At 40.0% G+C, this 11,893-nt stretch overlaps 2 protein-coding genes and 1 long non-coding RNA gene across 3 annotated transcripts; 1 reads left to right on the top strand and 2 right to left on the bottom strand.

Annotated features, from left to right (window-relative positions):
• Window positions 1–1,294: 1,294 nt before the first annotated feature.
• Window positions 1,295–5,545, bottom strand: LOC121516566. Its single transcript, XR_005992490.1, has 3 exons — window positions 5,440–5,545; window positions 2,536–2,675; window positions 1,295–1,718 (listed from the first exon to the last, which is right to left on the bottom strand). It is a non-coding gene; the product is annotated as an uncharacterized LOC121516566 (long non-coding RNA).
• A 195-nt stretch (window positions 5,546–5,740) lies between these two features.
• syce3 (synaptonemal complex central element protein 3) lies at window positions 5,741–6,891 on the bottom strand. The gene is made up of 3 exons (XM_041797914.1): window positions 6,763–6,891; window positions 6,367–6,466; window positions 5,741–6,227 (listed from the first exon to the last, which is right to left on the bottom strand). The coding sequence occupies exons 2-3, from the start codon at window positions 6,464–6,466 to the stop codon at window positions 6,073–6,075; spliced, it is 255 nt and encodes an 84-aa protein (XP_041653848.1). The 5' UTR covers window positions 6,763–6,891; the 3' UTR covers window positions 5,741–6,072.
• Window positions 6,892–10,001: 3,110 nt separating this feature from the next.
• foxi3b (forkhead box I3b) lies at window positions 10,002–11,361 on the top strand. The gene is made up of 2 exons (XM_041798123.1): window positions 10,002–10,602; window positions 10,781–11,361. Exons 1-2 carry the CDS (start codon window positions 10,002–10,004, stop codon window positions 11,359–11,361), a joined length of 1,182 nt encoding a protein of 393 aa, XP_041654057.1.
• Window positions 11,362–11,893: the final 532 nt, after the last annotated feature.

Below are 11,893 nucleotides of genomic sequence, written 5' to 3' on the forward strand. Positions count from 1 at the left end.
CATATACTTGGAACTGTGAGTACATTCAGAACATCAACAGCAGATGGCAGTGTTGTTAAGAAGAACAGAGATGAAGCACCTTTCTGTCTGTGCAGTAGATAAACCGAAGCAAGAGTTTGTTTACTTGAAAAAACTATTCACATGGGATTAGTATAACCTGGTGACCTCTGATGATATGTGTATTAACTCCATATCAGTGTTTGATTTGCCGCTTTTGTACTTTTTAATTGAAGTGTGGAGTTGACTTAAATTGAGTGACTGAAATACTCTTTCTTTTGAAATTCTTCACAAAAAAGCAATGGAGTGAACTAAAATCTTCAAAGTGACCTTGCTTTTACATACATATACTAATGACTAGTCTTTCCATTAGAAGATAGCTGTGCCCAAGTGTATTTGCTGACAACATTTTACATTTATCTTTTTTTTTTTTTTATCTCTTTTAAACCCTTGCTGCCATTGGCAAACTAGCCAACAATCTCCCACACTCTCCTCTAAGCTTACGTGTTGAGGTAGCATCTGACACCTGATACATGAATGTTGCCATCTGATGCACTGTACCATTGTTAGCTAAAAGCAAATCTACGTTTTCAGTCCCTAACTGGGTCACATTTAAAAAATCACTGTGAAACACATAACACAGTAGCACAAAAGTGCACCTCACACTCACACCTAAGAGAAAGATGTCCACTGTTACATCCCTCCCACTAAAATATTAAGGTAGGTCAGATGTCAAATATGAACTTTCTTAAGCAATCCATTCAATCATTGTTTTGCAGCTGATGCTGCCAATGTTACTCTGCACTGTGTTATTTAGGGCCTGAGCAGAGCCCATAACCTCCATTTCAGAGCATTTATAGTTTCTTGGTTATAAAAGTTGACTTTCACTTACACAACATAATAAATAATTCTGTGTTTAATGTTTCCCGTTATTCAAGAGCATAACTAGGAAACTGAAAAAAGGTATGGATAACATGTCCTTGCATTTGCAGCAGCTGTAGATCTGGAAATAACACCCTCGAAAAGACAAGTCAGATCAGTATTTCCTGTTTATTCAGGAAGTTCAACCCCTTCTTGGTTTCACAGGTTAGAAAGGGAGAAAAACTGCAACAAAAAACTCTGACACCAAAGACGTTTTAGTGCTCATGTCGCTGAGAGCTAAAAACATTGGAATGCATTGGTTTTGTTTTGAAAATGAGTACTGCCAGAGCAAAATACAGCAGCTGTGGACACAGGCCCTTATGGATCATCTACAGCCCTCATCCACACACACGTATCACCTGATGTGGTAACCGAATATTCAGGGTCACATTTCGAAACAATGGTATTGTTACTTGGGAAAACTAGTAAAACCCAGACCAGTAAGTATTGAATAAAGCTCAGACACACAGGCCACAAGTAAAGAGGAGCAGCTGGATAAGCACTGTGCATGTTGAGAGAGGAGAGGTGTTTGTGCATGTCTGTGGATAAAACTGAAAGGAGGTAAATTTAAACAGACTTCCTCATCAGTTCTTGCAGATGATCAGAGGTTCACAGGTAATACTACTCCTGTGTGAAGAGGGCTTTAGTCCTTACTGTACTTGTTTATCTAGTGCATCCAGGATTTGGAATCCAGCTGGTATGGAGGACAGATGACCAGACATCAAGCTGAAGATGCTCTCAGAGAGGTGAACAAGGTCAGGCGCTGACTCTCACAGTTTCACCATCTTATCCTCCTGAACCTGAGCAGACATACACACATATACACACATATATACAAACATGAAACTAAAATCTCCCCAGGATTGTTAATTATTTCATGTTAAACTGAGTGAGTTTATGTATGGATTTGTCCTTTTTATCTTTAGGATGGAGCATTTATTATAAGGGACAGCTCAAAAGGCTCTGACGAACATCCTTACACCCTGATGCTGCTGAACCAAGACAAAGTTTTCAACATTAAGATCCGTAACCAAGGCAACTCCTACTTCTTGGGCAATGGTCTCAACAACAAGGTAAAGTGAAAATGATGATACCATTATCTAAGATGTTAGAATGAGAAAAAAATCACGCCTGTGTTCAGTTCAAGTAAACAGAAAAGTTCACATCTTGCATCGCCTCTGGGGGCATCAGATGCAGACTTGTGCTGCACTGCGTCATTAGGTCCTTGTCATCTTTCTGTCTGCTGCTGTGCTTTAGAGTTTCCCCGGGGTGAAGGAAATGATTACCCATCACGCACACACCCCGCTGCTACTCATTGATGCTGCAGACCCGTGCTCTGAAGCTCAGAGTCAGTGCTGTCTGCTGCACCCTGCGGGATTCTGACCAGTACCAGCATCAAGCTTAATGTGGGTGATTCACTCTACTCATATGTGTGCATACATACCTATGGCTTATTATGAAGACTTTAAAGGAACATATGTCACAGTTTTCACTATTGCAAAGGTCCTTATGTAACTGAATTTTCTGTAATTAGAGTAGCAGAGAGAATTGTTGTATAGAGAACAAATCATTTTGTGTGTAATATTAAACTGTGTTGTTGCAGACACACAACATTACCTTTGTTCTTTGTGCTTCACTTTCAGCCCAAGCTGGAGGCGGCTGCTGCTTCAGTTCCTCCTCTTGGACCTTCAAAATCGCCAGCTTATCAGGGTGTCCAACATTAACAATCAGATCACAGAGCTTCATCTGGGTTTGCACTGCAGCAAAAAACAAACAACTTCCTTTAAAAATACTGTAGGTCCAAAATGACAGAAATTGCTTTGCAGTGCAGGTACAAGGCTCTATGCAAAGTATGATTGGCTATATAAAGAAATTAGCTGAATAATTAACTTATTAATATAAACCAGGGTTGGAAATTAACTTCTTCATCTCCCTGCCACTATGGCTGGAGGATTAAAAAACCTACCCTCGTCCAGAGGAAAAAACACATCTATTCTGTTTATCTTATTATTTTGAGGCTGGTTAGACTCCCCACAGCAGCTCTGTATTAAAACACTGATCTAACTGCAAATAAACAGCTTCATTTGTTGTAACAAAAGTATATGAGATTATGTGAGGAGAGTCGTGGTTGTGCTTGTAAAGTCAAGGATCATATTCCTGCTTGTTTTTGGTTTCTAATCACTCTGTTTCATTACTCATATGCACCTGCCATCATGTCCAGTGGGTTGAGCAGTTATACCATGAAAAGCTCTTCATGTTTATTGAACTGTGCAGACTTAGATTAAATTGCTCAGAAAGAGTCAGCATGCAGACTACTTAAATTGATTTTGAGTATGTGAGTCTATGTGGGTGTTATTGCTTACCAAATCAATGCAAAATGAAAACAGAGGGGCGACTCACAGCTCAGATAATTAAACAATTAGAAGACAAGGGTGAGACAGAAGATAAAACCTATATGACAGCACATAAAATCTGAAATTATCTTTATTTGTAGTAGTTTTTCTGCAATAACTCCTTAAAATCAGTTTGAAATCTGTCAGGTGTGTTTTTTTAAGTCATTATTTATTGCAGTGTTACTCAACCCTGCTCACCCAAAGAGCCAAAATGTTGAAAAACACCTTTGCAAGAGCCATAGTGGTGAAAAGTGGCAAAAATGGGTTTAAGTGGCACAAAGAGTTTGTTAAAGATGACAAAAATTGTCAAAGACTGGGAGAAAAATGGCAATAATGGGTAAAACGTATGCATGAAAGGGCAAAATCTGTGAGGAAAGAGGCAAAAACTGAGAGAAAAGTGTCAAAAATGGGTGAAAAGTGACAAAAAAATTAGTAAAAGGTGGCAAAACTGTCCAAAAAGGGGCAAAAAAGTGTCAAAACGTGGTAAAAAATGAGTAAAAAGTGACTAAAACCAGCAGCAAAAAGGTGGGAATCAATGGGCAAAAAGCAGCAAAGAGTGGCAAAAAAGGGGATAAAGTGTCATTCAATGGCAAAAGGCATCTTAAATGGGCAAAAAAAAAAATGCAAGAAAGGGGGAAAAAATAGCAATATGCAGGATAAAAGAGGGAAGACCTGGTGAAAAATGGCAAAAACGGGATAAAAGTTGAAAAAAGAAGTTGCAAAAATAAGTGGCAAAGAGGGCTTAAAGCGGTCAAAATTCATTGAAAGTGGCACAAAATTGAAAAAAAGGGCAAAAAAAATTGCAAATCAGGGCAATGGAAATATGCAGACAAAAAATAAGGGTGACAATTAAAGTCAACTGTGTAAGTGTAGGAAACAAACTGGCTAATGTGACTTGAGGTCAAAGTTTGCCTTTGTTAAGGTTTTCTGGGTGAATAATGTCTCAAATTTAGACGTAAAAGAACCACACGTTAAATATCACTGATTTATTGCATAACTTTAGTGCTACTTGTTTAATTCATTTGTTAGGATGTAAAACACCAGCAAGTGCCTAACTTCTGAATTTTAAAGCATTTTTATGTCTTGCAAAATAAAGTTGCTATTAAGTGGCTAAGTAGGACTAAAGAGTTTTTCAGGGACATTATACACTACGGGGAAAGTGTAAATTAATCTTCTAGAAACACAATTATGAAGTTGTGAAAACATGAAGTCAGTAGCCTAGCAATCATGTCCGTGCATCCTATAGAAATAAGCTGCTGCCCTCAAAGTGGACGGCCTGGGTGCGAATCAGGCCAGTGGCTCCTTACAGTACGTCATTCCTCACATTCTGTCTCCCTGGTTTCTGACTCTATCCACTGTCCTATCTGAATAAAGGCATATAAGCACAAAAAATACAAGAAAGGACAGTTAAAGTAGTGTTAATTTGTGAAGATTATCTTGATGAACAATGTGCAAGTGTCATTAACTCATTTTTTCCACAACAGTTTTTATCCAAAAATCAATTCAAATCTTCTGGGTTGGCCTACGAAAACACATCATCCCTGCAGCACTGCGGTGCATGTGTACACTAAAACACTATACAATAAAGCAGTAACACTATATCAAATGTCAAAGTACCATAAAACATTATGTCTCATAATGATAACCACATTATAGACAACGCTTGATTGCTTTCAGGCTTTGAACTATTGAAGTAAGCAGATAGCTCTGATTAGGTAAGACAGCACAACAAGCGGATTTGACTGCTTCTTTACCCACAACTGTCCCCCTTGGCAAAAAAGAAGTTGAAACATCATGCTTCAAATCAAATCACCTGATGGACATCTGTGTGTGAAATCCTTCAGTTACTCCTATCTACCCATCAGCAAAGTGTGATCTGACAGACATCATGTAGCATCATGTTACTCTTCTCCACTGACATCTACAAGCAAGGCTAAGGTGCACAACAGTTGGTGAGAAAAAAATTCTACTTAAGCCTATCCTATTTCAGATCTAGCGTAACAGTTACATCATGCGCTTTGCATATTTGCAAATCGATCATCAAGGTCATTTGCTGGCAAAGTTGATGCTTCCTGACACATTATAGGGATTCTAAAGGCAGTTGATGTGGATAAACAGTCATACATACGTAAAAGTTGATCCATGCAGCTTGACAGGGAGCCCAGCTCTCTCAGCATGCTATCGAGATCAATGCAGGCAGATGAGGCATCTTGCACCGTGTAGTTTTCTGTGTTCTCCATCTAAGATCATGAACATAACAACAAAGCATGCTGCATTAACCATGATTATACTCAACAGTTAAAATCTAGCAAACTCGAAATGCAACTTTCTATACTGGTTTAATAGTTGAAATAGAAAATATGTGATAAAATGATCAATAAGTAAAAGGTGTCAGCACGTGTCTATAAATAAAACTACACAACACAATGTTTTCATGTGTAACTTCAAAGTTTATTCAATAAATCAGGTCTGGCACATTACAAACTGCTAAGAAAACGGCAAGCCTGTGTAAACAAACCATCAACAAGCTTACAATCTTAGTTGAAAGAAACATACTTGTTAATGTAAAGGCAGCTCAAGGAGGTCCAAAACCTAGCGTCTGCATAAAATACCATTGTAATAGTGTGAAAAGTACCTTGAACATGAGTGAGCAAAACTGCAGTATCCATCATAAACTGTATCAACAAGCCTCTCCCTTTCAGTGTAATACTCTTATGAACTGAGAACTCTGGTAGATTAAATAAGTCTGATGAGGAAATATTTAAGCAGTCTGAGCAGGATCTTGCTCTGGCTCCTGGTCTCCCCACACAGCGGCTCTGCATCTATTATAGGCTTCTTCCAGCTGCTGCATTGAAGACACCAGCTCTGGTATGGTCCGCAGTGTCACCATGTCATAAGCCATCCAAGTCAGCTGAACTACAGGTGCACACAATAATATGGATTAAAGTGAAATTTATTACTGCAGCTGCACGCCTGAGTCTCCAGTTACTTCAATATTAAATGTAAAAAATATCGAACACAATTGTTATGCTCAGAAATAAACAACGTCACATACCTGACATATTCTCAACGTTTTCTATCAGTCTCTCCAAATTCTTGTTGAGCTCCAATCTGTCGTCCCGTAGGAGACTGCGGAGCGGAGATGACTCAGCCATCTAAATCAAAACCCAGAATATCCACTATATTAGTAGGCGGTAAATATACTAGATAGACTAATTTTCGTAAGTGGCGTAGATGTTGAGGTTACGTATGTTGTCCGTTGCTAGTAACGTCAGTAAGCTAGGTGTCGTTCGAAACAAATAGCTTGATAGCGTCACGGAGTTAGTGGTAGAAATTGAAATAACTGCAGTATTTAAACGGCTTTAAGCGCCTTCTACAAGTATTTTGTGTTTATTGTCAAAAACTGACAATAGTTAAAGGCAACATCTTATTTAAAATGTTCGAAACTTACGACAGAAAGACTCCCTTTTGTGTATCAGTTTTAAAGTCTCGCGCTGGCTAGCTTGACAGTTAAAGGCGACGTTACGCGCAGACTCAGTACAACAATGGACGATGCAACGTTCAGCGAATTTCAGGTGAGTTTAACACATCACACCTCTATACTGTGATTACAATAATATTAATACAATTATAAAATATTGGCTAGATTATTTCATATTTTAATAATAGATCTGAGGTACTAATAAAGCTATGTTAAACGGAAAAAATACTCCTCCTCTATCCAAAAGTTCAATATGGCTAAAATATCAAAATGTTACAAGTGGTTGACAAAGTACAACACGTCATCACCTGGTCGAATTTACGCCATTACAAGTGCAAATTGCTGAGTCAAACTATTACTTTAGTTAAAGTGGTGAAGTGGGCATGCTTGTTTGCACACTGGGGGGGGGGGGGGTTATACATGATTACCTTAAAATATGACATTCCACTTTGACAAATAAACCCCGAACGCCCCAGTGTAGAGGTCTACTTGAGGTCTACAGCCAAATGCCTCTCTGTCTTCAGAACAGAAATAGTGAGAAACGAGAACATTCATCTAAATACTTTGTGCAGCCTTTCCAAACCTTAAGTATGCTGCAGCCCAGTTTGAGACCTAGAAATCTTCTGCTACCCACAAAAACCCTCGTTAACCAAAACATGAGATTCAAAAGTATTTTCCTTCATATTTCTATTTAACAAACAGAATTAACTGCAAATGCTTGGCTGTTAGAGAGATGCACATACTTGGAATATGTTTGAGGACAACAAAATACAGTTAGTGGCATAGAAGAATTTTAAACAGTGTCACCAACTAATCCAATACCATTTAAATCATGACAGCGGTTCAGAGAAAATAATTATAAAAAAAAAAGGTGGCATGAGTTAAAACTTCAGACAGCCTTTTGTCATTTCTCAGACTTGTATTTTATGAACATTTAAAATGTGGTTTAATTTTTGAAAACATTTCTAGCATTTATAGTTGTGACTGACCTCTTGCGGCCCACCTGCAGGTCCTCTGGGGCTCCTGACCACGCTTTGGGAACATTGTAGTACAGATAAAAGAGGAGGCCAGGGTAAGTTGATTTACTTTCTACACTAGGGCACAAAATTAATACACCTGGCAGTTATTGTGCCTAAATTAGATTGAGGCTTAAGGTCTTGTGGTGAAATGACTTTCCCTTTCATTTATGTAAATTATTGTAACTGCAAGATACTGCCCATCAAAGAGCCTTTGTCCTAGTGTGGCAACTGTCACAATGATTGAGGTTAATTGTTCCTTTAGTTAAGAGTGGGGTTTGAGTAGAAAAATAAATACATGAAAAAATGTAACTTTTTCTAGCTAAGAGACTAATCACAACTAGCTTCATCTGTCCTATCACCTTAGTGTTTTATGTTTTATCTGCAAAATTATAGATAGAAATATGCATGACATTAGGCCAAATATTTGATATGAAAATTAGGGGTGCACCAATTGCAATTTTCTGGCCGATCACCGATCTTTAAAAAGCCTGACCTGCCGATTCCGATTTTGGCCGATACCGATTTTTTTTTATAACTGACAGCATACACCTTCAATGTTCCAATCTTATTTTATTGAATAACCTTGAACAATACCCGTGAAACAATATAAACTTGTTGTTTTAACTGCACATGAGGTAGTTCTCTCAAATATAAATGAAAAGTTTAAAGCATTACTATCCAAACTTCTAAATTATATCAGTTACTTTAGTCTTTCATTTTTCACATTTTACTAGATAGAGGCATATGAAGCCGATCTTATCCACCGATCTTATTTACAAGAATCGGCCGATCACCGATCTCCTAAAATTAAGGAAATCGGCGCCAATACCGATTTTGGCCGATCGATCCGTGCACCCCTAATGAAAATGATGAAACACAGCCTAATGTGATAAACAATTCACAAGACACACCCTGGTCTCCCCTACTGCATTTACATATGAAATGTAGATGATTACTGTATGTGTAAAAAGTTCCTCCCCAAAAATGCTCAAAGTACAAAATATACTTAAGCATAGTACTGATGTAAATGTACTTTGTTACTGTCCGCCACTGAATATATTCTAAAACTCATAAAAGTTACACAGCCTGTAGTTTTTATGGCAATCCACAGCCAAGTTGTGCCGTAGCCTGCTTACACTGTTGTATAAAGAGGATATTGCAATATTGGTGTTGTTTTGCTCAACCTGGCTATCTCAGGAGCACCACAAAGAAGACTGAAAAGTACTAACCCCACTGACAACTTCTGTCTCTACAACAGGAGTAAAGCAGCCAGGCAGGACTCCAGCAGACGCTGCCTTCAGCTTTGACTGCTTTGAGAAGTACAAAGAGGAGAGGAAGATACAGGTAGGATTTTAATTAAACACCCCTTTGTTGTTTTACAGTGTGAACATTTGATTTGTAAATGTACTGCTTTTTTCCTTTTTATGTTAAAAAGCTGTGTTTTAATTGTCTAATTTAAAATATGAACCTTTGTATAAATGGCTAAAAGTACCCAGGCTTTATTGAAAATATTACAATGATGAAGGCTTATTTAAATGTCATATTTTTATTACAATATCCAAAATACTATGGACAGAAAACATCAGCCACAATGATTATAAGTTTTTCTTTCTTGTTATTGCCAAAGAAACATATTCGTTTTCACATTGTCAGCAAACCATCATGGTATGCAGAAGTAATAAAAAGTGTATTCTGAAGGGGAAAGCAACATTATATTAGTTTGCTTTAACTTGCTTTATTATCATCCAAAAATACAAATGCCTGCCTCCATTAATGTTGAAGACACAGCTTGACTGGAAAATTATTTAATTGAGGGTGAACTAAACCCCCTGGAGGAACTGAATTAGCTGACAGCAGGAAAAACACTGAAAGAGCACGAGCAGAATACTCACCTGAGACAACAACCAATCACACAAGCAAGGGGGAGTTTCCAGGGAAACAGATAAAGCAGGTATGACAGGTGACATCTTGACATACAGCAAGGGCAAACGGACAAGAAAGGGGTGGAGAGCAGTACTTGGAAGCAGAGAGACCATCATTTGGATCAGCTGCTCACATTCAAATACCTGGAGAGGTCTGAACAAGAAGAGGGCTTTTCTTGGCTGACAAAATCGCCTTGGAGAACAAAAGAGTTTGGCAAAGAAAGGGAGGACAAGAGGAGACAATCACAGGTGAAGGGAAACTTTGACAATGTCTTCTTTTGACGCCCAAGGCCAGTCTCCTCCTCGCTGTGGCCCGCAGTTCCCCAGTCTGGGCCAGGAGCCCCCCGAGCTTAGCATGTACAGTGACTGCTACTACCCTCCTCCCTCCCTGCCGAGTCCTCAGCGCACCACGCCAACCTCCTATGACCTGAGCGACTACACCACCTCCTCTCCGAACCCTTATCTCTGGTTCAATGGCTCTGGTCTCAACACACCGCCGTACCTGGCCTCCACCGGCCCGCCTGGCAACCCCGGCCCTCCTTTTGTCCCCCAGCATTACGGCATGCAGAGGCCATATCTGGGTCCTGCTGGGGGTGGAGGTCCTGGAGGGGAGCTGAGCTGGTTCTCTCTGCCCTCACAGGAAGACCTTATGAAGCTGGTCAGGCCACCGTACTCCTACTCCGCTCTCATCGCCATGGCTATCCACGGAGCGCCGGACAAGAGACTGACCTTGAGTCAGATTTACCAATACGTCGCTGACAATTTCCCTTTCTATAACAAGAGTAAAGCAGGATGGCAGAACTCCATCAGACACAACCTTTCACTCAATGACTGCTTCAAGAAAGTACCAAGAGATGAGGATGATCCAGGTAAGGCTAAGTTTGTTTATTCATCCATTCAATTAATTTCAATCACACTTTCAGTCTAAGTGTTTGCCACTAGAATGTGCTTATTTTTTTTCTTTATTTGTTGTAATGTTTTAAAGCTATATTTTTCATCTTTTCTAGTCAGTTCTAGTTTCCCTAATTCTTTATTTTTGATTTACAGGCAAAGGCAACTACTGGACACTTGACCCAAACTGTGAAAAGATGTTTGACAATGGAAACTTCCGCCGCAAAAGAAAGAGGAAGTCTGATTCCCTCTCTGGTGGTGATGGCGGTCCAGGGGCTGTAGAGTCAGGTGACAGCGAGAGGGGCAGCCCCAAACACTCAGGCAACCCTTCCTCCCTTAACATCTCCCCCACAGCGGACAGGATCCCCTCCCCTTCATCATCAGGTCCTGCACCGTGTCTCAGCAGCTTCTTATCGGAAATGTCTGGAGTGACAGCCGGGGCAGCTAATGATGTTGGGGGTGATGGTTTAAGCCGACCCCTGCAGATCAATCTCCCTTTAGATGGGCCTCATCGACCCCCGCAGCCTGGAAGCTTCAGCAGCTACTCCCCCAACTCAGGCGGCCCAGAGTGGGTGCCACAAGTGCCAGCTCCACCTGTGCTCTCCTCCTCTCCCACCCATTCTTCTCTTGGTTACTCCAGCCCCATCCTCAGTCAGTACTCCACCTCCAGCGGGCATTTCTACCCCCCTCTGGGCTCAACAGGAATCATCTACCACCGTGAGGGCACAGAGGTTTAGTAAGACATTAAGGGGAAGGGTTTGAAGACTTTCTACCGGTTGTGTCACTTTTGTTTTAAAGAAGCTTTGTCCTGAAGACACACACAAACACACACACAGTTTGTTTGCGCTGACTGGGACAGTTGAGGTCACTATAGCGTGTGACAGCTGAGTAAAAAGGCTTTGATTCCCACAGGAACAGCTGAGTCAGCAGCTATAGACTACAAGTGTCCCTCCCTGAAACTGCAGTCAGGCACGCTATCAGATCCTCAGTCAGCTTTTATTCTAAGTAAAGCTCGTCTCTATCAGATCTGACTCATTATTAACAGATCCAGGGTCTGATCTGCTGACATCAGGTCATTCCACACGGCTATCTGTGATTCTTTGATGGTATCAACTTTCCAGCGCTCAGACAGCACATTTAGAAGAGTAGTTAAATTACACTGCATCAGGTGTGAAGACAATGTCCTGAAAGAATTAAAGCAAAATGTCTGCTAAAAGTCATCCATTTGTTACACTTACATTCTGATGCACAAGTGGTTCTATGTAAATA

This window comes from Cheilinus undulatus, linkage group 10 (genome assembly GCF_018320785.1).
Source record: "Cheilinus undulatus linkage group 10, ASM1832078v1, whole genome shotgun sequence".
Classification (NCBI taxonomy): domain Eukaryota; kingdom Metazoa; phylum Chordata; class Actinopteri; order Labriformes; family Labridae; genus Cheilinus; species Cheilinus undulatus.